Raw genomic sequence first — 25,910 nt, 5'->3', positions numbered from 1 at the left:
CAGCCAATGGACAAGACAAAGCATGCATGCAAAAATATTCAACGTCCATAAAGGAATTTGACACACCAGTCAATCTTTGGACAAGTAAAAGCTAGCACTTCACCCAAAGACAAGTAAAGAATCGTCAAGTTTATGGATGAGGGGTAATGAAAGCCATGAACAAATATAACTAACAAAAGGAGCACCATTCGTGGACGAGTTATACTTGCAAAAATTTAGAGAATGGTGAAAAATGCTGAACATGAACAAGTTCTTATCATGAATGAGTCAAGTTTGAAACCAATATTATGGATGTAGAAAACGTTCGTCCATGCAATAACATGTTTAGTAAAAGGAAAGGTGAAGAAAATAAACATTTATTCATCTGTTAAGGGTGGACGACCAATGTCCAAAAACCCTTATAAAATAAAGCTTAAAGAAAAGTAGTTGTTTAAACAGCTCATCCTAAAACTATGGATGAGTTAAATGTAGTTAAATAAACTTTAAAAGGTCCAAAACAACGGACCAAATGAAAAAGAAAAGAAAAAGTACAAGGATAAACATAATGTCGTCTTCATGAAGGAAGGGCATCAACGCTGGGATCGTCCTAAGTTGGCATGGTGGTGGCATCGTTCTCAATGTTTATGTCCTCTGAGCTTGTCTGCAGGAGGGAGCTTGTAGCAGTGCCACCAAGGTTGAGTTTAATGGAGTTAAAGTCAACCTCAGAGAAGTTTTCTATAGCTTCTATTCTGAAATCTTCAAAGCCCGCTGCATAGTTAGTGTCCAATAGATCAGTAAATGATTTAGACGCCTTGAACTCCGCAACTGCATCTCCCTTGGTCTTCTCAAGAAGGGTACTCAACTCGTCATTCCTTTTTTGGAGGTGATCAAGATGAATCCTTCTCTATGGAATCAGTCTTCAGCTCCTTAACATAATTCTGTAGCTCTTTGGCATCGTCCTTGGCCTTAGTCGCCACCTCCGCCCACTTCTTGAACTCTTCCTTAACCTCCTGGATCCTCGTCTCCAGCAAGATCCTTGTCTTGTCTAGCTTTGTTGCCTGCCCGAACAGGGCAATGAACTTAGACATTGCCCACATATATTAGAATTGTGTTAGACAAAATACACATGTATACATTACTAACAGGACGAGATTAAAAAAAAAAAAAAAAGACGAGTTCACATACCTTGAAAAGGTCATGAACACCAAAGTGCTCAAAGTCCTTCAAGATATGTCATAGCATACTACCACATCCTTGTCTGTCACGACCTTCTCAAACCTTTCCCAGGCTAAGTTTTCATTTTCAATAAGGTTTTGAGGTACTCATTGAAAAGGTTGAGACGAGGCAGGCACGTTGACTGTGGACAGGATCTGCATAGACGAAGGTTCTTTAGGCTCTGAGTCAACATCGAGGATTTGGACGAAGGGCTCCTGGATGGGGAGGATAGGAGGGCTAGGCTTGACCACCCTAGGCTGGGACGACCTATGCTTGGCCTTTTTCTCCCTGCGCCTACTAAGGAGGTTTCCCAAGTCAATTCCTTTTGATAAACTTTTTCTTTTTTCACCTACAGATGGACGAGGCTGGGATTGCACCCCTTGCCTGACTACCTCGTCCATCACCTCTTTGCCTTTATTCTCCTTTATAGTTGCCATCCCTAAAAGAAAAGCACAAAATGTTAGTCAAAAAGTACAAGTCAAATAATACTTGGGAAATTTCTAAGTATACATAAAAAAAAAAAAATAAAAAAAAATAAAAAAAAAGGGACTTACATCTACGAACAGTAAACTTGTGAGCAAGGGCTTCAATGGACGGCTCAGGACCAAGTCCCCACGTAGCTAGATGTTGAAGCGTCACCAACGAGTGGAAACTCCAATTAGCATGTAGACGAACTCTATGGATGTAGTCACGGTGAAATTTACTTAAAGAAGGACGTCCAACAGCTATAAAAAAGAAGAAGAAGAAAATGAGGTTAGACGATTGCAAGCAAAAGATGAAAAAACTTTAAACAATAAAGTGAAAAATAACATACCTTCAGGACGAAGGTTGCCTAATTCTCCAGCATATGGGGCAAATGTATCCCTGCCAAGCTCAACAGGGTGCGCAGACCAGAAACCAAAGACGAAGAAAAACTCCGTCTTCCAATTTCTGTCAGATGTAACCAAAGACTTGATCAATCTACAGTCCTTACCCCTGGCTGTAAATTGATAAAATCCATGGGACTGATTAATCTCAAAGGGTTTGTAACAGAAGAGGAATACTTCCACAGTAAAAGGACGATCCCCTTCAAACTCCTCCCTCCACAAAACTTGCATAGAGACGATGAGTCTCTACGCATTAGGATTAAATTGACAAACTTCTAAACCTAACCTAGTAAGAGTTCTCTAGCAAAGGCATTTAGAGGTAATCTAAGCCCCCCTAAAAGATAGGCTTCATAGATGCCTATCCCAAAACGAGGTTAGCAGCACCATTCCCCACGGACGGCTAACCTAGGGTTAAGGTCGTCTGGGATTTGGTACCAACTCTTAAGTAAAGCTAATCTCTTATCATCCGTCTTGGAAGGGATGCCCACAGTACAACTATACACGGTTTCTTCTTCATCTAAAGGAGGAGACGAAGGAATGCTCGTTGAGTTGCTAGCCCCAGAAGCTGCCCTTATCTTAAGCTGTTCTTGAAGAACCTCAAGAGGAACCCTAGGAACACCAAAGGTGTATTCCTCGTCCGTGGTGCTACCACTACTACTACTATTGCTACTAGAGCCACTATAACTAGAAAAGTCATGGTACTCATCTATAGCTTTATCTGTACTATTGCTAGACGAGGAGACAATAACAGACATTTTAAAATTTGAAGGAAAACCTAAGAATGAGGACAAGGAAAGTACCTGGCTCTAGACAGAGGAGAACTAAGAACAAGAGGAAACACTTTTGGACGAGGGATGTCAAAGGAGGAAATTTCAGAAATGTAAAAGGTAGAGGAGGAATTCTACCATTTATAGGCAGCAGACTTTAGCATTTGAAATGACACAACCAACCAAAAAGTGACACGTGGCATACTCCTTGAAAAAATGAATCGACGCAACCAGTCACCAATAGGATTGTGACACGTGGCACATCTAATCGCTAACACAAATGCATACATCCAAGGAATGACATTAGGCTGTACGTTTCCTTAAACAACCCATAGACAAGGGGGTAACTGATGGTGTATTATAAAACCAACTCCAAGCTCGTCCATAAGGGTCGTCCAAGGTAAGAATAGAAAAAAATGGACTGCACAGAACGCTCGTCTGTGATGAGGTCGTCCATCTAAAAAGAAATTTGGACAACCTCCTTCCATTCTAAGCGTATTTCTCTATACAAGTTTTGGACGACCTCCACATTCCCATTCCGGAACACAAGTAAGAATTGAGGTTCATTACTACAAATTATTTCCAATGACGGATATGGAAAACAAGACCAAACAATATAGCTTCCATAGAGTTATGGAAGTTAACTCCGAACCGTTTGAGCTCCTCAATGATAGGAGAAGTTACTAGACAAGTAACTGCCTCAAGGATATGCTATATAAACACTCATCTACATGAAAAAAGGGGTAAGTCTCTCGGACACTTCCAAAAAGATTGGAATCTCAGAATTTGTGAAAAATACTGACTTTACCATTGGAGGGTTCTTGGCCGGTGCCCCCCGGTCACCTTTGATTGTGTGTTCATCTTTTTAGGCTTTTCAAGTCACTACAAGATCATTGATGCCCGAAGCATTCAGTCTACTAATTTCCTGATTTCCAGTGATCATCAATATATATATATATATATATATCTATTTTTTTAAAAAGTTAATAATTTTTTTGCAATTTAGTGAAGCCACTTGGCGCAACCATGCCTTCTAAGCCTAACTTTTATTATATAGTCTATGATATGTTAATTTATATATTATTTAATAAGTACAAAAAAATTATTTATTACATATTATGCAATAAGAACATAAGAATAAATTTATATAAACTACATTTTTTATCATTCTACTTTTTTCTTCAATTAAACAAAAGAGTTTTCCATCCTTTCCACTTTTCCACCCCTTCAACAAAACACAATTTGGTTAGATTCAAAGTCCTTGTTGCGATTTTATTATGTCCCCCAAATTCATCGATCTACAACTATGATGAAAAGAAAATTTTAAAGTGCAGATAAACACAAAAGAAAGAGAAAGAGAGATGACAGCCTCCATGAGAAAGCTAGACAAGAAACATAGAAAAGAAGATAAAAATAAAATAAAAAATAAAAAAGAGTTTTCAATTAGAAGTGTATTTGTACGTGAATACTCCTTATTTTTCTTTTTGGAAAAGTATGATGTGGTAATATTTTATTAGATACTATAAACATAGTTATTTACACCGAATTCTTATTGAATTTAATCCCTTTTTATTTTTTATTTTAGAGGTTTAAAAACAAAGAAGTTGTTTATTAAAAAGGAAACCAACAAGTCCAAATCACTTAAGCATGTTACACAGTCAAGGCCTTCGTTACAATAAGGCCTTGCGCTATTGTAGCCAGTGTCACACTATGCTTAGACCATTGGGCACTTCATTGTTCACATATGCATCCTGTATGGCTGTATGTGCTAATCTAGGAGATTTGGAGTTCCATATAAAGCTGTGCCCGTGCCCGTGCCCGTGCCCGTGTTTGTGTGCGTGCTATGCAGCTAGTACTAATTGAGTTCAGCTTCACTATACAATTATCATAATTTTCCTATTACAATTCCAAGTACACAAATAACTTGTCACAATGAAGTCTTGAAGAGAATGAAAGACGTCATAATCCGGATGTTTTGACATTTCCATTTTGCCTGCATACACAATGATCGCATAAATGCAGTCTAAAACACTACTTTTCTCAAAAAGGACATGGAGAGAAAACTAAGGCTTATATTTATGGAGATATGTGTACTATTGGCTTGAGCTCTTATAATGTAACAAATTCTATCATCCAGACGCGAAATCTTTTTATGACTTATAGCATATTCTCTTATTCACAAGTCAACCAAATTCCTCTAGAAACACCATGCATTTTTCGTGGATGTGGATACCTACATTATCAATAATTCAGATTTGTTGAATTGAGATCCCTGGTGGATATAGAAGAAGATCCAGCCCATTTTGCATTTGATGATTGAGTAATGCTCTCAGCTTCATTTGAGCTCATCGGCTGTTGTAGGATTTGACCAGACTGGTCTTTTAAGGCTCTAATGCTCAATACATCGCCATATATACTTGGATCCATGACAAGTTCATGAACAGCTGTTTGGCCTTTAAGCATGCTTACTACTGCAGACATGTTGGGTCTAAGTGCTGGTGATGGATTAGTACACAAGAGTGCTACCTTTATCATTCTAACTGCCTCTTCCTTATTGAACTCTGATCCCAACTTTGGATCCACCAACTCCATTAGATTACCCCTTTGTTGCAGAACAAGGGCCTACAATAAGTATAGAGAAGATGATGGAAATGAAAAGTAGCAAGTTACCAGAAGAGAACAAATTAACCAAACGTACATAGGAAACAAAATAAACACGACAACTAGCTGAACTAATGCCTAAAGTGAACTAGTCAAGCAATTTTCAACATAGTTTAGGCTATTTTGCTTCTCAAGGTTAGATTAATAGATCAGGATGACCAAGTTAGGTGGAGGCACAGAGACCAACCAGCTCTTCAGACTGTGTTTTTGTTGCATATACTAAAAGCAAAACAAATTAAGATCTTACCCAATCTAGAAGGCAAACAAAATTCTCATTTGGTCGATATTTCATGTTGTTCTTCCCAGCGACAATTTCCAATGCAACGACCCCAAAACTGTATACGTCTGCTTTATAGGTTAAATAACCCCATAATGCATATTCTGGTGCCATGTATCCTCTGCAAAGTAAAGATTATATTATGACTAAGTGGTTCACTTGTATGTAACTCTGGTCTTTCGTCTTCAACAAAGCCCAATATGAAAATAAACTTAGGTACCAATTTATGCAATCAATAAGGATACAAGAGTTGATTGGTAAATTTCATTCCATTGAAGATACAAAACAATTTATCAACAAGGAAGAATAAAATTGTCTCTTTTGCAACTTGCAAGTGATAGCTGATGTAGTCATGTACACCTAACTGAGTTCCTAGAAACGACTGAGGAAGATTTTTAGGCCTGACAACTAACAGCCATTCTAGCCACACAAGTTGTTTGGTCATTAAGCTCAAGTTATTATGATTCAGTAAAATCTAGGATTTCTTTTTTTCCTTGGGTAACAATGGAGCAGATTTTGAAATTATTGTAAATGGAGGCCACAGCATAGAAATTAACGGTATGGGAAAACAAAATATTTGAACACAAGTTTATTCTCTATGCTATTTATTTCTTGATTTAAGGGAGTCAGTGTTTAGGGTTAGCATTTATCTAATGGTTGAGTAAACAGATTTTGTGTGCATGCGTGTGTGTGTGTGTGGCTTTTTGTGTTTTATATTATTTATTTTATGAGGAAATAGAGCTGATTGTTTGTTGTATCAAGTATTGAGGCATATGAAACTACCGCAAATTATTAGTGCATATTTCACGTTTGGACTAGTTTTCAAAGCATGAAAATTGGTTGATAATTCTAGAATCATGTTGCTCTGAATTTCTCTACAAGCATGGTTGTGTTGCAATCCTAAGAAATACTGAATGCAGGAGTTCCATATTACTTTCCATATCCAAAACTTTTGGTATATGGACTTTCAAATGCTGCTATGTTCTGGGGACCAAAATGAAAGTCGGGACCAAAATGAAAAGGAAGAGTAGAATCATAAGTAGACTACAAATTGCAGGAAGGAGGCAAAAATGTAGCTTACATTGTTCCAGCAACTCGGGTGCTGATATGGGTGTTTTCCTCTTCATCAAGCTTGGCCAAACCAAAGTCAGAAATCTTTGGGTTAAGGTCCCTATCCAGTAGCACATTGGTGGTTTTGATGTCTCTATGAACAATTTTTAGCGTTGATTCCTCATGCAAGAAAGCCAGACCTCTTGCTATGCCAACACAAATATTCTGCCTCGTAGACCAGTCCAATGTCAATCGATGTTCATCTAAACCTTCATTTTCCGCAAATTGTCCAATGGGGATAGATCAACTTAGGTCTTGATATATATCATTTGGAATGCTAGGCTTATATGCTTTCCAAAGTTGATAAAAAATATGCAAATAAAAATATTGAGCTTACCGAACAAAGCACGTGCCAAGCTATTGTTTTCCATGTATTCATATACCAAGAATAGTTGATTTCCTTCAATACAATATCCATACAGTCTAACAAGATTTGGGTGCTGTAATGCAGATATCATGCCTATTTCAGTCACAAATTCACGATTTCCTTGTTTTGATCTTGAAGAAAGTTTCTTAACAGCAATTATACTATCATCTAACAGAATACCCTGCATCAGAATAGAAAAATATATATTCAGGTATGTATTTTATTATGTAAGAATAAAGAAAAAAACATGTAGCAGAAGAATGACATTGTGGGACTAGGATACCTTGTATACAGTTCCAAAACCACCTTCCCCAAGCTTGTTTGCAGCATCAAAGTTGTTGGTGGCAGCTTTGATTTGCCTATATTTGAAAAAACCAGTTTGCAGATCTAATCCTTGCAGCTCTGTCAAAGGAATGTAAAGGTGGGGCTAAGATGTCTCATTGCATATTATATATGATAAATTTAGAGAGAATGAGACAAAGCAAATGCCATAAGAAGGCTCCAGTTGATCAGCTACTTAAACCCAAGTTGCAGCAAGATTTAGAGTTTCATTTCTTTCCTACTTCAATCATGGAATCGCAAGTGTATTGGGAGTCAAAAAACAAAGTGAAAAAGAGAGAATATTTCCCTGAAGAATCTTAGGATGAGATGTGCCTTGTGCCTCTATTAACACTTGAAAATTGAAATAAGATCACTGTAGAGCTAAAAATGAATAGTCATCAAAAAAACTAATTCTCATGTGGCTTAGAAAACATTTTGGGCCCATTTGGATTGTGGGGGAGTCGGGGGGAGTAGAGTAGAGTTGGCCACAAATTAGGCTTGATTGCGCAGATCCTTCTTAGACATTTGCTTTCCTCATTAACCTTAAGCCATCATTTCATCTCCCATGTACAAATGACTCTATTTATATTTTATAATAAGCAGTGATCTCATAGTTTTGCATGATTTCATGAGATCATTCTCTTATCATAACTGGAAGCAAATGAGTCCAATTTATGCAGAATGGAAATTTCCAGGAAAGCTATTATGAAGATAGCTTTGTTTGCACTGCAATCAAGCAAAATATTTTTTCCTTCGTGATTGTACATTGGATTGCTGATTTGTCATCTATGAAAAGAGGTACAATGATAAAACATATAAACGGAAATTGTATATAGGCTTTAGGGAATTTCTCTATATTGTTCCAACTTCATGCAATAGTTGGAGAAGATAAAAAAAAAAAAATCCTATCTAAATTTTACATTAGAATATGCGAATCTTGATTACCTTTTTCTCTTGATATCCTGCTTCCTATGTAGCCTTTCCACCATAGAATGACTAAAATCAGAAAGAAGAGGAATAACACTAATACTCCAGCTCCAACTCCAATTAATATCTTCATCTTGCTATTTTCCATCTGGGCTACGCTAAATATTAGAATGCACTTCATATCACCTTTCCATGTATATTGTTTTCTTCTGAAGATTTTAGATCACCTGGAAATAGCAAGATAAGAATTAATGGAGTTGGAGCTGGAATAACACTAATACTCCAGCTCCAACTCCAATTAATATCTTCATCTTGCTATTTCCAGGTGGACTAAAATCTGCAGAAGAAACAAATATACATGGAAAGTGAATATGAAGTTGCATTCTGTAATATATGTAGCAGTAGCACCAGATGGATCTGCATAGTTAGATCAAGCCACAAGAAGGTATAGATGTTTTAAATACAGAATTAGCAGTGTAAGGGTAGGTTGAAAAAAGATGATAAAATTTCGATGCCTTCCATTAGTTGCACTTGAATCTTTTTTTTAAATAATAAGTTCTCATGGCAAATAATCATTGGTTCTACTTCCACTATATCCCTATGCTTTTATTGTTCACCAACTAATGAGCGTGAAAGAATTGGTTACCAGCTTCCACAGAGATTGCTGATATGAGAGGACCATATGTTCCTCTCTGTGGTGCAGCCGTTGTCCCTTTCCCAGCCCAATGAAAGCGTATCTGTAGAACTTTGTTCCTCACAATTGCTTTATATTCCATAACTATTGCTTTATCAACACCTTGAGCAGCATTGTCAATATTAAAATCCTTCAAGACCAGTTGTTCCTGTAACAAATTAACTCAAATAAAATTGTTTTCTATGCAAACAGGAAAAAAAAAAAAGACTTTATACCTGGATGTAAACATCAAATATCCGTCTTCCAAGACTGTAGAAAGATTTGTTATCTCTGAATACTATCTCTGCAAAGTATAGTTTCACTGTATAATTTCCATTTGCCAAGCAACGTGCATAATATGTGAGAGAAAGAGGAGAGAGCCGTGCACTCGTGTATAATTCAGAGTTGTTCATTCTGAGTATTGATACATTAGTTGCTTTATATTGATTTGAGGTACTGTTAACATCCCAAAAAAGCCCACTGCTACTGAGTCCCCAACTATTTCCTACGGAGACAAATTTTGCAACCCCTGCTGGGTCTTGATCCTCTTCAAATTCTATGTTTCCAATGGTGGTTGCAATTCCACCACAATTTATATGCAATGAATATTGTTCTACACAAAAAAAGTAGGTTTGTAAGGGAAATTAGATAGAAGCAAACATCGTAGAGCTAAAAGAAGATCAATATTGTCTTGTTTGTTGCTTAGCTACCTAATACGAGATGAAATATGTAACTGCATTGTTTTCTACATTTACAAGGAGTTCTCAAAAGCCGAAAACATAGTTAAAGCATACACCCTAAGTTTTGATTCTTTTGTAATATGATTACCTTTTGGACAAGGGTTGTTCTTCAGGCACTCGGCAAGTAATCTTAATTGGTGTAGCAAGAGAAAGAAGTGTGAGCTTATGCAAAATGAATGTGAATAAAAAAAAGGAAATACTTCTGCAAAATCAAAGAAAAAGAAGACAAAAATTTTCTATTCTTATAAGTTTACAAGTTAGGAGCTTACGAGTTGTCCTGTCCAGAAAAGCTCTGAAAAAAATTTCTGATGAAATGAGAAAGTAGTTGAATTAAAAAAGTTAGGAAGCTTTTGAAGAGACAAAAGTACACAAAGCCCATGTAAGGCCAAATTGAATTTGAAAAGGACAGGAAAATGTTCTTACTGGTTTCCTGTACAAGTAGGTGGCACAGAGGTTTGTGAAAAATTATTGTATGAAAGATCCATTTGGCTGAACACGAACATAATATTTGTTAATAAGTCATTATAAATTCAAAAAAAAAAAAAAAAACTACAATTTACAATAATTCTGATAAAATTTGTACAACTACTGTAAATGATAAACATCAGCAGATAAATTGTAAAAGAAAATGATTTCAATATTTTAGAAACATCTAGACAAATAAAAATTTTCATTTGGGCTGATAATTAAATAATCACCCTTGCAGCTTTCTGCCGTTAATCTGACACAATGGATGATTTAGGCTAATCCACACAATACTTACAGTAGTAGACTACTAGTAGTATTATTGACTGTATCTAAATTCGGAGTTTAACCTATGTACCATATTGCCCTTTCTAAAACTAAACACCTTGTTTTTGTCAATTCTAATCCTGTGTCAAATCAGGTTCAGACTACAAACTTGTCTGGCCAACTCAAAATTCTATTGCCCTTAATAATGTTGCAGAGAACAGATAACCATAAAAAAATTTGTCCACAAGTCTTTTTAACTGGAGTCACATGGTGCAAGATTCAAATCAAAGCTGCAAGGAAATTGGGTCAATTCACCTATTGTTTATGATTGAATAAGATCTGTTATTGATCCTAAAGAGGTTACAAGATGGATTAAAATCCAAAGAAATGTATATTTGAACAATATGCATTTTTGTAAAATTTAATAATTACTGCAGACTCCATAAAAAATTACACAATAAAAAGGAAACATGTCATGTAAAACTAATAAAAAATTTAAGGTGAATTGTATACTAGCGACTATCTCTGCTAGTGATCCAGTTTGGAATATTCCCAGTGAACAAGTTGCTTGTCAGGAACCTGTTCAAATAGCAAAGTAATGATGTTATAGTTAAAGCTGATTTATAAGATTACTAATGGAAGAAAAATTTATTAAAAATAAAAATAATAGAAGATAAGGGAGGAAATTCAAAGGTAAAATACTTTTTGACTACTTGGTGCTATGATGCATCGTATATATATGAAGTGTTTCCCACATATATGACTTGGTGCTATGATGCGACATAATAGGCTGATGGCCACAGCCTTAGGAAAGTTAGGCCCATCCATCGGTGAACTGACATTCTTGTGGGAGATGGTGAGTATTTGACTTGTATCCGGATTAACATAAAAAGGATACTCAGATAGACAAAATACTTATATGGTTCAACAATCTAGAAATTTCCGTAATTCGTATAGTGACATTATCTATAGGATCACAGGAAAGGCCCCTATTCATCATACTTTGTATTCTAGTCCCCTCATGAATCTACATGTTTATTTTAGTCTTGTTGTCACTCAACCCCTAGATTTGCATTACACATGTAATGGGCCTTCCTCAAAGTATCACACAGGGGAGTCAGAGGCAGAGCCCCCAGCCAACCCAACCCACCCTAAACTGTGGTGTCCTTGTTTGGCAGAGCTTATTTCTATTGACTTATTGGACTTCAAAAATATGCTGGGAAAAAGTATAGCTGCACATAGAAAACATGAAGTTCTAAGAGGGTTCATTTAGGATTTGTGTGAGACATAAGCACTACAATCTCCTTGATTATAGAGAAATTCCTAGCATCTTTGACTGTGGACATACGGCAAAAACCAAATCATGACACATGACTTATGTTAATTTATTATTTGAACTTCTCTGACATGAAACTTGATTTGCAGTTTGACTCTAACTTACATATATTGCAAGTAATATAGGCCACTCAAATCTGGAACATTTTCTTCCAATTTGTTGAAGCTGAGATCTCTGAAAGGATATAACAAAGAGGTGTTATAATGATACAAAAGAAGGTTTATTAAAAAAATTAAAATGAAATATAGTAAACCTTATACATGTGTATTTATGCAGGTATAATGTTCTCAATAGAGATAATTAACATGGTCTAACCCAACTATCTGGATTTTTTCAGTTAACTAGTTTTTTTTAGCAAAAGAAGTAAATCCTAAAAGGAAGATGGAAAGAATAGAAAAAGTACAAAATTTGAAGGTTAGTCATTTGTGAAATGTATGCTGGGATAGGTCCAGAGAGATTGCAGCTCCTCAACATCCTGCAACACAAACTGACATCATCTTGGAAAAATTTCTATGACTTTGTATTATTTTAGTTGATAACTTTATACCAAAAAGAATGACCTACAATCTTTTCATGCCTGTCATTTTTTTCAAGGGTGGAAATTCCGAACCATTACCAAGTAAGTCACTTATCCTTCTGCACAAAATTGCATCATCAATAATTGTTAATGGATTATGCAATAAAGAATTTGAATATGACATAAAAATATCACGAAGATTATGCAACAAAACAATACTTAGAAGGTATAACTTACAGCTCAGTTAAATTACTCAAGACAGAAATGCTAGAAGGAATGGGCCCCTCAAGACCACTAGCTTGGATCTCTCTATTGAAAATACAACTCCAATGTGTTAGATTACACCTAAAAGTTTTACTAGAAGAGATCTAAATAAAACTATGGGACAAAAATGCATACAATTTCTGAAGTTGTTTCCAACTCTGGAAAACGCCAGGTATTTTTCCAATGAAGTTGTTACTGCTAATCCTACTGCATATAGCCACAAATTGAAACAAGACTAAATTACATAGAAACTTGAAATTTTCTAGGAAAAATATAAAATCACTTTTAGTTTAGAAATAGAAAATTTTACAACCACTTACAGTTCTGTTAATTTGGTTAGATTAGTGAGAGCAACTGGCAATTCACCAGTAAGATTATTAGCACTAAGAATGCTGCAGTCACCAAATGAAAAGTTCAGACCTGTTCAACTTACTAACTGTTGATTGACTAAATAAATTATTCAGAATTTAGAAATGAATCGACAATTGTGATTTGCAAAAGAATAAGAGGGAAGAAAGAAACACCGACAGATTCTCCAAATTAACCAGATTCCCAAGTTCAGGGGGAACAGTTCCAGAAAATAGATTGCTCTCTATGCTCCTGAAAGTATACAATCTTCTTTAATGTTTAAGCAGGGCTAAGCTAAAAAAAAAAATTACTACTTAAAAAAAAGGGTGAGTAAGAAGGATATAAGAAGAGCATACATATATATAAGAGTGGTAATGTTTCCCAAGTAGCTTGGAATTGGTCCTGATAAATTGTTTACAGTAATGGACCTGCAGTGAATTAGTTTAATAAAAAGAATGAGCACTTACTGGCTGACCTGTGACACTAATTGAGAAGTAACTTACATGATTTCCAACTTTGTAGAAGCCCATTCAGGTGGTATTGTACCAGAAAGGTAGTTTCGAGTGAAATCACTTCAAGTAGGAGGAAAGTGTTTTATTAGATTTGAAGCTCATATCAATTTTCATTCAGGTGCTAATAAGTGAAACAAATAATTAGTTACTCTTCTTACATTGTATTTAGGTAGGGTAGCTTCACCAGGGATGGTGGAAGCACGCCATCAAGATCTTGCCCTTTAAGAAAGCTGTATGAAGTAGGTAACAAATTAAATGTACTAGCTCATGTATTTGGAATACAATCAGAATCTTCACGTATATGTTTGAGCAGAAGATGAGAAAATTGAAATTTTCACTAGAACAAGGGTTAAAGAGAATATATCAGAATACTAAGTCTAGTACTCGAGCTTGACAGCACCTTGATGGTGCCAATAGGTGTGCTAGTGCTAGTTACTCTCTTATTGGAAACATATTTAGTTTACTAAATCAGGGATCATCTATACTATGATTGTGCTCTCTCCAGAATATAATAGGAAAAAGATGGTTCCTTAAGGCCTATTGCATTGATAAACAACTTGGCTGTTGGGAAGATGGATTTAATTGGACAATTGCTGAAATAGTTCTATTGAGACTCTACTTAAACAGCATGTGCAGCTCATACTACTGTGTATGTATGGAAGGGAATACCATATATGATGTTTACATTGAAGAAACTCGTTCTAGATTAAAAACACTGACTTGTAGATTATAATTCAACATTAAAAGTCATTTTAGATGTGTAATTACAACTCACGTGACAAGATGTGATGAGCCTGTGATTTTTTGCTCCATTCTTTTTATTGTATAGAAGGGAACATAATGCCACTAAAGTCATTTTTCACATACGGAGTAATAGAATAGAAAGGAAATGAAGTGTGCGTACAGTTTAATCACGTGACATACACCCGAAGGATAGGAGCAATTGCAAATAAGAGAATTGTTGTACAATGGCCTCAAACTCGAACGTGGTGTTGCCCAGCTTGATTCATTACTACATGGGTCTACTCCAAAATTCCAATCTTTCTTCCCCACTTGTGCGGCTATTTCACGAAGGCCTTGCACTGCAAAATAGAACTACATCAGACTTATCAATAATATTGCAATAATATTCTACAATTCTAAAAAACCTTTTGACAGATTGGGTGTGCTCACACAAGAAGTAAAAATAAATAAATCTACAAAAATACAATTTTCACGACTTTTATTTATTTATATATTTTTTGATAATTTTTCACCATTGTTTTAAAAATTGGACCAACAGGTTAAATTAGTTCAAGAATTGGACTCAGAATGATCCGGTCAAAACTGATAAAACCGGCCAAGAACTGGTCTCTTTTCCAAATTTTTTTTTACCGTTCTAGTTTTTAAAGCTATAATTTTCACACCCGGTTAAAATAATTAGACACTTTAAGAAATATATTTGTCATTAAAAAAAGGTCGCAGAACATGTAATGAAGGAAATATATGTACAGAATTTTAATTGCCACATGCGTGCGAAGGCCCATATATTTATTAGGAAATAATCTATAGTATTCTACATTTCATCGATTTTTTTTTCCATCAAATAAATCGATAATATTTACTTAAAAAAAAAAAAAAAAACTCTTGAATACACACTAACATACTCTTCGCAAATCGCAATTTAATTTAAAGTCACAATTTAAATTTCGCATGTGTGGACATTTAAATTGTGTTAGTGCATGCCTAAAAATAATTCTATGAAAAATAGAAACTTATATATACACACACAAAAGATACAAATTCTACTCTAACATAATTTAAGTATATATTTGTGTGAAGTTCCTTCCTAGAGATTTGAACTTCAACCCTTATCCCTCACATTCTACAAATATTTTAGAAACAATACATTGTTTGATTTTCCATGGAAAATTGAAAACATCTTCTTAAAATAAATAAATGGAAAAAGTCTTTAAATATTTATGGGTTAAAGCATTCACATTTGTTCATGTAAAAATTTCTTTTTATTTTAGCATAAAAAATCTACATTTTTTTCCTCCTATTTTACATACTCACTTTTCAAAACATGTTATATTAAATTATCTATTTTACACTATAATTCAATAAAATATCAATTTCTTTTGATTTTTTAATTGTTTATTTTTTTTTTCATACCACAACTACCATCTACTCTTTTAATTCTTGAGATACGTAAAAAATTAATAAAAAAAACAAGTATAAAATAAATTGTGTCAGTGTAATTTACACGGTTATTATAACAATTATATATTTTTTACAATGGCTTTTAAAAACTGGATTGGACTTGTTGGTTCAATTGGGAATCAAACCCTCAACTTGTCTAGTAAAAATCTTAAAAATCGATGGTTCAACTATTAAAAGGGAACCGAGTCATTTTTTGGTTCTTTGACCAATTCGATTTTTAAAACCGTGATGTTTACACAATTTTGCATGGTCTAAGAGCAACTGCATTAATAGTTCCAAAAGTTTACAAAATATAAAAAATGCTTAATTTTGCACATTTTAACAAAAAATACACCCACATTAATCTTTGTAAAAATATACAAATATACACAATTATTACCGTAACAATACGTGTATATATATATATATATATAAAGTTATTATAACTTTTCTATACATTATTTTAATATATATTTTTTTTGGTAGAAAATAAATGACTATTTTAATATTTTTTTCTCTCCCCTCACATTCTTTCTTCCCCTAACTCTCTCTCTTCAACCCATAATCTTTGCAACTGATAACCCCCACTGCTAACCACACAGACCCAGCAGCACCACCACCCACATCACCGCAACTCAGCACCACCAAACACCACCACCACAACCCAGCACCGCCAACCACCACAACACGGACACACCACAAAATCAACCAAAAATCAAACAAACCCACACACGATCACACCACAAAATCAATCAAAAACCAAACACACCCATACACAGACACGCCAACAAAGACAGAGAAAGCATTTTTGTGAACTTGTGGCTATGGGTCGACTGGAACGGTGTTTGTGGATCATGGATCGGTGCTTGTGGTGCTTTAATTGTGGATCGTTGATCAGTGATCGTGGATTGTGGATTGGTGATTGGAGAGGTCATTTCAACCAAGAGGGGGCGAGGGAGAGGCGATTTCATCGCCGTCACCGTCGCCGTCACCATCGCCATCATCGCTTGTGGGTTGACGGAGATCGGTGGTGCTTGTGGGTTTTGATGCTTGTGGTGCTTATGATGGAGAGTTTTTCTGACCATGAGAGAAAGAAGAAGGAAGAAGAGGAAGAAAAAGAAAGAAGAAACGGCAGAGAGATAAGGAAGAAGAAAGAGAGGAAGAATAAGATAAAAGAAACGGTAGAGTAGAATATGATAAAATAAAATTAAAAGAAGAATATAAAAATATTATTTATATAAAATATAGTGTTATAATAGATGGATTGATATGAGTGTTTTGTAAAAATGATGATGTAAAATAAAAAAATAATTTTTTTTTTTGGAAAAATAGACAAAATCTTTTAGAAGAACTAATGTGATTGCTTTAATATGGATGACTTTTAGATTTGATTAACTAAAATGTGGTCATTTTTATATTATATAAGCACTAATCCGAGCAAGGTTGTTAAAATTGGGATCCTACATAGGATTGTGGGAGGTAGGTGGGATCGTAGATCGTAGGATCGGATCGTGGATCGTTAGATCCTACATTATTTGAGAAAAAAACAAAAAATACACATTGGTATGTTAAATAATCACATAAATTATACATTCATTGATATAATTACGATACATCACTACATTCATTTGTAGCATTATTTAAAGATTCCAAAAATCTCAAAATGTGACACTCTATTGGAATATTTTTTATTTGAGTCTAACTGACACTCTCTCTATATTAGAGTGGAAAAACTTTATCTATTGGGATTTTATTTTTCATTTGGGTCCAACTGAGTCTTCTATCAAGTTAAAGAAGATTACAAGAAATCAAGGTTGTTTGGAATCGTCAGAATTGTACGATCCTACCAATCATGAATGATCGCAAAGATCCTTGAAAGATTTAGATCGTTTTGGGTAGATGGGATCGTAAAATCGTAGGATCGTAAGATCCAGATCGAGATTTTGACAACCATGAATCCGAGTGCTATTAGCTTTCTACGTTAAATGTCAATACACATAGACCAATTTGCACCCATCCTTTATATTTTTATCTTATTTGTTTTTTTGTTTATAATAACTTAAATGTGTAAATTTTATTTGGAAAATAAATAAAATATTAAAAATTCGTATGGTATATATCAAGTTATTAACAGTAAATTTAAAAAAAAATTATTTAAAGTAAATATATATTATATAATATTTTATAGATTTTATTAACAAGTGCTTTTCGAACATTTTTTAATAGACTATTTTAGAAAAATTTTGATTCTATTTTATGAGTAATATAAAAATATGTTAAACAAGTCAACTATTTTTTTTTTTTTTTACATAAAATTTTTTAATAATATTTCATAAACTAATATCTTTTAACGTATTTATTACTTTTCTCATATTTTATAAACTTAAAAAAATCGACATGTTTAATTCGTTTCATGTTGATAAGAATTCAAAGTAAGCATAATATAATGGGCTCAAAAAGTGGAAACAAACAGGGTCTAATCCAATCAATATAATATAATGGGTGGTACAAAAAAGATAAATAATAATAATAATAATAGGAAGTGCATCCACACCACGTAAATCAAAAGATGGTATTCGATTTTCGTGTCAGATTCACGTGTCCTTAACATTGTGTTTGACCAAACCGACATTGAGTTTCAATACCATTGATCATAGATTGGGCTTAGAAAGCTAAAACCACAATAATAAATTATCCCCCCAAAAAACAAAAAAAGTGGTTTTGAAATTAGTGCATAAAGAAGAAGAAGAAGAAGAAGAAGAAGATTTGCTCCCAAAAAAAAAAAAAAAAAAAAAAAAGGAAGAAGAAGAAGATAGTTTATAACCTTCATCAGCAGGAAGACGCGCTACTTGTGCTTTGACTTGGAATACTCCGATGATGATCCATAGAAGCAGTATGAGCGTATTACGGGTGAAGCTGAAGCCCATCTCTGGATTCTTCTGAGCTTTAATTTCTTGCTGTATTATCTATCTATCTCCACCAACTTGGTATGCACTGAGTTCTTCGTTCAAACTTGTATTTGTATGAATGAAAAGGACGATAAACACCATGCTACAATATTTATCTATACTTAGCAAAAAAATAAAAGCAAAAGAAAATAAAAGAGAGATGGTCACTACGGTTACGGAACTTTGTTTTTTTAGTAAGGGTGGGTCAGGCAGGCTCTGATTATTTGTTGTCCTTGTTTTACTTTCTTTGACTTGAGTTATTGAAGAAGAGATTTAATGTAACATATCATATGAAACTGAGATATATATGGGTCCGTTTAAATTGAGTTTATTTTTACTGAAATTGAAAATACTGTAGCAAAATAATTTTTAAATGTGTGAATAATATTATGAGACCCATTTTTAATGAAAAAGTTGCTGAAAAGTGAAATTTGTGGGTCCGTAAATAGTGCACGGATGTACTATTCACAATTGACTTGATCAAATAGTACGACTGGATTTTTTTTTTTTTTTTTCTCAGAAAACGCAGACGCAAACTATAACCATTCAAAATCCAACATAGCCAGTTAATACTCTAAGCCCCCCTCCCCCCCCCCCCCCCAAACAACAAAAAATAAAAAAAAGCTCTACTCTAATATTGGTCTCCTCCAGGGTCAAACGCCAGTACTACCTACCCTATCCCCAGGATGCCCATCTTAAGGTCTCCGCCCACAGGTAGGTGTTATAAATAAAAATCAAATAAAATACACCACGCCAAAAAAAAAAAAAGAAGAGAGAAGAAAAAGAAGAAAGACAACTACGCACACGGTGCAATGCAATGAAAAATGGTCTTCATTTTGATTCCTAAAAAAAAAAAAAAAAAAGGTCTTTGTGTTTTTTAGGCTTTTTTGTTCTTGTATAGCTGGTTGTTTTACATTTGACTCTTTTATTTTCCCAATTTTAATTATATTATACGATTCAAATAAAACCAACCATTCCATGATGATATTATGATGGTACATTTATTATTAAGCCAAAACATTCATCCACAAATTTATGTAGTCATTTTTTTCAACATGATTGTTGTTGGCTCTTGTTATGTGTCATGTTGGGAGAAAACATCTTAAAGAGACTCTAATTAAAGACTTAATATAATGATTTAAAAAATGGACAAAACAAAGAATCGAAAGATATAATACTTTTTTGTTTTAAGGTTGGATTGATGATGTTAGGGATGACAATTTTGCCCTGCCTTGCTTGACCTGCCCCTCCCCACTTCGCCTCATGCGGATTTTCCCCACCCCGCAAAGGTGATTGGGTGGAGATGGGGCAAGATTTTAGTCCCGCACCATCGGGTGGGGCGAGGATGGGTTTAGACATTTTTAGACCCAACCCATTATGCCCCACCCCATTCTTGCCCCACCTTGCATTGATAAATGGCTAAATTGTAAGTTTTTCATACTCTAAAACCCTACTATTTAAAAAACATATTATCAACTTATTTTATTCTACTCAACAGGTTTTTTCTCTCTCTCTCTCTCTCTCTCTAGCAAGGTTGGAAATAAGGTATTAATTTTAAAATTTTCTTTTGTCTTTATTATAAACAAATTTATATACTATTGAATCATTGATTTTGTATTTTGAGATTTTTTTTTTTGGTGATATTTTCTTGTTAAACATTTTAATAATATTATTCAATTTTTTCTAAAAATTAGTTTGATTTGATGAGATAAATTTATTTGTAATTTCAAGTATATTTTTATTGATGAAATAAGTTTTATTAAAAACAATTGTAATAGTTGTGGGCAAATTAACAAGTAGTAGAGTTTTACGGGGTGGGGCGGGGCTTCACGGGGCCTCAAGGGGCGAGGATTGGGCAAGAAAATTTTCCCCGTCATGTGAGGCAAGGTGGGGATGGGGTAAGATAAAACCATGTAGGACGGGGGCGAAGACACCATCCTTCGGATTCGCCCCGTCTCATTGCCATCCCTAGATGATGTCATAAATAATATAATAATATAATAAAATTATAAAGAATATAATAAATTTATAATATATAAAATATTAACTAAATATATATATATATATATTTTAAACAAATTTCAAGTCGATCACAACTTATATAATATAACTTCTTAATTATAAACATCTTCAAACAATGACCATGAATGAAAAAAATATAACAATTTTTTATTTAATTACATCAATAATGTTTTTTTTTTAATTACTTACTTGACAAAAACAAATAATAAATAACACAAATTTTAAACATATCAAATTCTCAAACTTGGATGCCTTCGTTTGCTTGAAGAAATCAATAAAAGATTGTGCACATAACAAAAACCTTTAAGCCGACTCTATGTATTTAACTACAGAGAAGTAGGCGATAACTTATTTTTAGTGGTCTTTGAGGAGGAAGCTGACATGAACATCATTCTCCACAAGCCAAATTTTACTATTAGATTACATGTTTTATATCTTCTTAACATGCACGTCAAATTTTCTTATGAATCAGATGTTATTGTTATTTAATCCATAAACTCATGTTTTATACATAATTTTGAAGCACAAAAACTTAAAATTTTAAATTTTTTATAAATGAGATAATTAATGATTTCAAATCTTGAATTTTTGTAAACATGAATAGTATAAGAAGAAAATGTAATCTAATAATAAAATTTGTTCAAATTCTTATTTACCACTGCTTAAAGTTGACTTGAACTCAACCAAAATATTAAAATTACATAAATTGACATGTAGACATGCTAAAATATATATTTGTCTAATTGGACTCACTATGATGAAAACATGTGTGTACTTTTAAGTTTTTACCACATGTTGCCCTCTCAACAAATCATATGATTAATATTATTAATTCAGTGCCCCTAAATATTCGACCTGTCTTATGTTAGTTTTTGTAGTAATTATCTATTTTTTTAAAGATAGCAATTATATATTTCAGGTTGTCCATTTCAAAGTAGTCGCAAGTTGCAAGTTGCAAGTTGCAAGTTGCAAGTGGGCTGTTTGACAGAGACCCCTTTGCATGTATTGTCTAGTGTAAACAAAAGCCATGGATCTTGAATTCATCCTATGTGGACCAGTATGGGCTTGAAAAATTAAATGCATGCATGGTTGCCGAAGTTGTTGACTTCCTTGTTGCATGGCTTTCTTGCATATGCTTGCCGACACACAACCTTGTATATCTAAGAAGCTTGTTATTCAGAGAAGTGTGAAGAGAGACCATGAGTGTATCACAAATTGGTGATAACTCTCTCTGATGTGGCAATATTTGAGATTTTGCGGCATATTAGAAGAATCATAGCAATTTCTTTATTCTTTGTTATTTGTGAAAGAGATTTATTTATTTATTTTTTTAATATTAGGATTTGGGTTTTGTGAGAGTTTCTATACACTTTTTTTGTATCTTCATATTTATTAATGAAATTTTCTCTCATTACCACCTATATATGTAGGCTAAAAACTAAACTATATAAGTCCTTGGTGTTTATACTCGTGATCTTTCTAAAATCTATAATACTTTCACAGTCAATCTTGTGTTGAAATGCTATCTAAAAGTATTTTTCACAAGAATTTGATAATAGAGTTTTTGCTATTACAACTCAAAAATCCCAAAAAAATTACCAATGAGGTAGAAAATCAATCAAGTTTTAAGCAAACTCACATTAATTAATTAAGGTTGAATAAATGGCATCAAAAGATTAATGAAATTTTACACTCTGTTTGTACATCTTTCCTTATAAATATTTTACAAATTATCGTGTGGGCTGGATTAATATGGTGCACGTGCTCAACAATTATATGGTTTTTGTTACTTATTTTTCAAATTTAGTCCCATCTAGCCACTTGGCCAAGTGCTTGCAGATCGTTAAGAAAATTGCCGATTACGTTTATTAACTTAACATAGACCAGATTCTAAAAAAACAAATTAAAAAAAAAAAAAAAAAACTTATAAAACATAGACTGGTCAAATGTTCTATTAAAAATAAAAATAATAGTCTTGATAATGTTGAGAATTAAACTGGTCAATTATGTCCAACAATTAAAAAACCAATAAAGAAAGAATGAAAAAAATAAAATAAAAGAGTTCAATTGCTCAAGCGTCATGCCAGTAACATATAAATACGAGTCGGAATACGTGGCATCATGTGATGTGAATTTAAGCATTTTCGTAAGGGAAAAAAAAGGTGAATATAACAACAATTTAAAGCTATCTTGAAGAATCTAAACCTTGACCAAGGAAAACATTATCATATCACTTTATTCGCAAAATAGAGAAGTCAATGGTCATTCTTTTTATACTTTAATTCTACTGTTCGTGTTATATGTTCTCTATTGTGATCTGATAGCCTGGTAGGATACGTGTAACTCTTGCATATTTTCCACCGAGATGGATAATGGTACCGCTATAAGACAAAGCTACTAGTATGGTGAAAATAGTGAAGGTGTAGAATCTCATACAAAAGAAAGAGAGAGACTGAATAAAAAACTGGAATTCATCAACTTAATTATACAACGTAATTTGTTATCATTTAAGGAGTACAGACATGAATACGAGTACAATATGAATACGGTGACACGAACAATTCTAAAAAATTATAATATAAAATGACTAGTACGACACCGGTGTGACATAAATATGACACGAATATGACACTTTAACTAAAAAGTCTGTGCTTCAAGTTACACCTGACATAGGTAATCCATATATACACACTCTAAGAGTAAGATCAAAATATCTCAAACCTGTTAGCCAAAATATCCGAGTTTGTTATGCTAATCAGTAACTAACTTATACACGTGTTGATTGATGAGTAACTAACTTTACTTAACACAACGGCAACATTTCAGTACTCTGTAATCACAGCTGCATTGTTTATCCAAAACGACATCGTCTTATTTAGTGAGAAACAGTGTTATTCTTCTTTAACTTAGACATGCGTTTCACCAAATGCTTGGACGACATCGTTTTGGATCTCATCTTCATCAACAAATGATGATTTGCTACAATCCCCTCTCATATGATATGGTCACCAATTGCCTCTAGTGAATACACTAATCCCTATATGTTGAATTCAGATTAGCAAATTTAGATGTTCCCTGAAGAATTTTTTCACTTTCTAGTTATGTTTTGTGTTAAATGGAAGAACCTAAGCCATGTTTTGTGTTATTTTTAAAGTTTCTTCTCCTTCTTTTAGTAGAGAGGTAGAGGACAAATTTTAAATAAAAAATTGAAGGCCATAAGTTAGTTTATGTTCCGGGATGTAATGTTCAAGTTTTACATTTCACAATGTGATAAATCCAAAACGGAATGTGGTAATCAGGTTCATTTTAATTCTGGTATTCTCATTCAAATGGTCCAAGGAAATCAAATATATACTACCATACATATGAACGATCATGACACCATCAATTTCTCTACACACACAAAATCTAGATATATATACAACATAAATCTACCGAGTCCAGAAAAGACTAATTAGCATTAACAAAATAGGGAGACAACTTGATCAGTAGAAGACAATTATTGGAAGCTCTATACCATATATTGTTTTAGATGAGCAGCTCTAGACTATACTGTCTAATGTAAAATTTATAATCTTCAAGAAGGAACAATTTGCGAAAATTACATTTTAGCTTCATCCTAGAGCAAATACTGGTCCACAAGTTCACAATATATGGGTTTAGTGAATGAGTGTGCTTTCCGCAGAGCAATGTCTCATTCCTAACCAAATCCCATTCAAAGTATCATCTTGGAATTAAAACCACAAAGCTCATAGTTTCTTATCATTAAGAAAGCACATTGCCTGTCACTAGGGGTGGCAAAAATTATCCATATCCATGAACCCGTCCGTTACCCACCTTATTTGGATAAGTCTTAACCCAATCCATTTAAATATTTGGATTAAATGGATAAAGACCTATTTGGTTATTTAATTAGATGGGTCTAAATGGATAAATCCACTATACCCACTAAACCCATTTAAATTTTAAAATTAAATAAACCCACAAATTACCCACAAAACCTTTCTAAAATCTAAAACTTAAATAAAGAATATAACCTTCTTAAACCCAAAACATTCGGCCCTCAGTCAAAAAAAAAAAAAAAAAAGTTCCTACATTTTCTCATCATCCAAACAGACTCGTAACAAACACAAAACCAAAAATAGCACACGATCACATTCTCGGCAACCAAACATACACTACAGAACACAGCCCATGACCTTGAAAATCAGAAAATCACTCATCCAAACTAATAACAAAATATTAAAAAGGCAAAAACAAAAAATCCAAATCCAAATCCGAATCTAAACACCTGCACTTCCCTACACTCCCGGCGCACGTTAGCAAACCCGTCCTCTTCGCCGCTATTCCTTCGTCGTCAATGGCTTCCGTTTCTTCTCCGACGAACAAGTTATCGTCGTCCGTACAACCACCGGGACGAATGAGGGTTTTGAAGGAACGATCTGGACCGCTGGGGGATGCTGCTCAGAAAAGTATGGGGATCGGTCTCCAACCGGTCCGAGTCAACGTCATCGGATCGTAACCCAATTTTCTTGTCGTCGCCGTTGTTGTTGTCGTCGCTAGGGGCGTTCAATCAGTTACCGGCGGATATATTAATGCAGATACTGAGAAAGCTTGGAGCTAAGGACGCTATGAAAATGAGCGTGATTTGTAAGTCTTAGAAATCGTTCATCTCCGATAATCTTCTCTGGATTTTCTTCCTCCAGAACCAGGCATATGAGTCTTGGGACTCTTTTCTTCACCGAGACCAGCTTTGTTTGGATTCCGAGAAAGGAAAGGAAAGTTTGTGGCAATATTGATTTTTTTTTTTTTTTTGGGACTCTTTTCATCAGAGAAAGGAAAGTTTAGATGATAAGCTAGAAAAGTCTTCAATACGTGCTAACGCGTTTGTGGCAATACTGATTTTTTTTTTTGTTTTAAAGAATCAACAACAATATTGAAATTAAATGGGTTAAATGGGTGGGTTACTAATTAAATGGGTTGGACGGGTAATGGATAATTAATTTATATATAAATGAATCATAAATAGATAAATGGATAATTACACATCCAACCCATTTATGACCCAATCCATTTATGACCCAACCCGTCTATTTGCCACCCCTAACTGCCACATAAGCTGGTGGTGACTTAGTTGCTTTTATATA

The 25,910-nt window shown here is 34.0% G+C and overlaps 1 protein-coding gene across 1 annotated transcript; it reads right to left on the bottom strand.

The window, feature by feature from the left end:
* Positions 1-4,697: 4,697 nt before the first annotated feature.
* Positions 4,698-18,934, bottom strand: LOC115992466 (probable leucine-rich repeat receptor-like serine/threonine-protein kinase At3g14840). The gene is made up of 25 exons (XM_031116672.1): positions 18,618-18,934; positions 14,517-14,694; positions 13,771-13,842; positions 13,604-13,672; positions 13,457-13,528; positions 13,281-13,352; positions 13,073-13,144; positions 12,888-12,959; positions 12,726-12,797; positions 12,536-12,607; positions 12,375-12,446; positions 12,077-12,145; positions 11,149-11,214; positions 10,327-10,392; positions 10,173-10,208; positions 9,992-10,032; positions 9,400-9,776; positions 9,137-9,332; positions 8,756-8,827; positions 8,509-8,571; positions 7,526-7,644; positions 7,213-7,423; positions 6,847-7,084; positions 5,736-5,886; positions 4,698-5,449 (listed from the first exon to the last, which is right to left on the bottom strand). The coding sequence occupies exons 1-25, from the start codon at positions 18,718-18,720 to the stop codon at positions 5,069-5,071; spliced, it is 3,012 nt and encodes a 1,003-aa protein (XP_030972532.1). The 5' UTR covers positions 18,721-18,934; the 3' UTR covers positions 4,698-5,068.
* Between the last annotated feature and the right edge of the window lie 6,976 nt (positions 18,935-25,910).

Source organism: Quercus lobata, chromosome 5, assembly GCF_001633185.2.
Source record: "Quercus lobata isolate SW786 chromosome 5, ValleyOak3.0 Primary Assembly, whole genome shotgun sequence".
NCBI lineage: Eukaryota > Viridiplantae > Streptophyta > Magnoliopsida > Fagales > Fagaceae > Quercus > Quercus lobata.
The sequence above is the reverse complement of the archived record's forward strand: the minus strand, read 5'-3'. Positions and strand labels throughout refer to the sequence as shown.

Excerpts from the sequence above, each read along its gene's own strand:
- LOC115992466 (XM_031116672.1), bottom strand. The coding sequence starts at position 18,720 with ATGGGCTTCAGCTTCACCCGTAATACGCTCATACTGCTTCTATGGATC. Across the intron at positions 10,393-11,148 it reads ACTAGCAGAGATAGTCGCTA|CCAAATGGATCTTTCATACA; the intron begins GTATACAATTCA and ends GTTCGTGTTCAG. Across the intron at positions 8,828-9,136 it reads AGCAATCTCTGTGGAAGCTG|ATTTTAGTCCACCTGGAAAT; the intron begins GTAACCAATTCT and ends TTTCTTCTGCAG.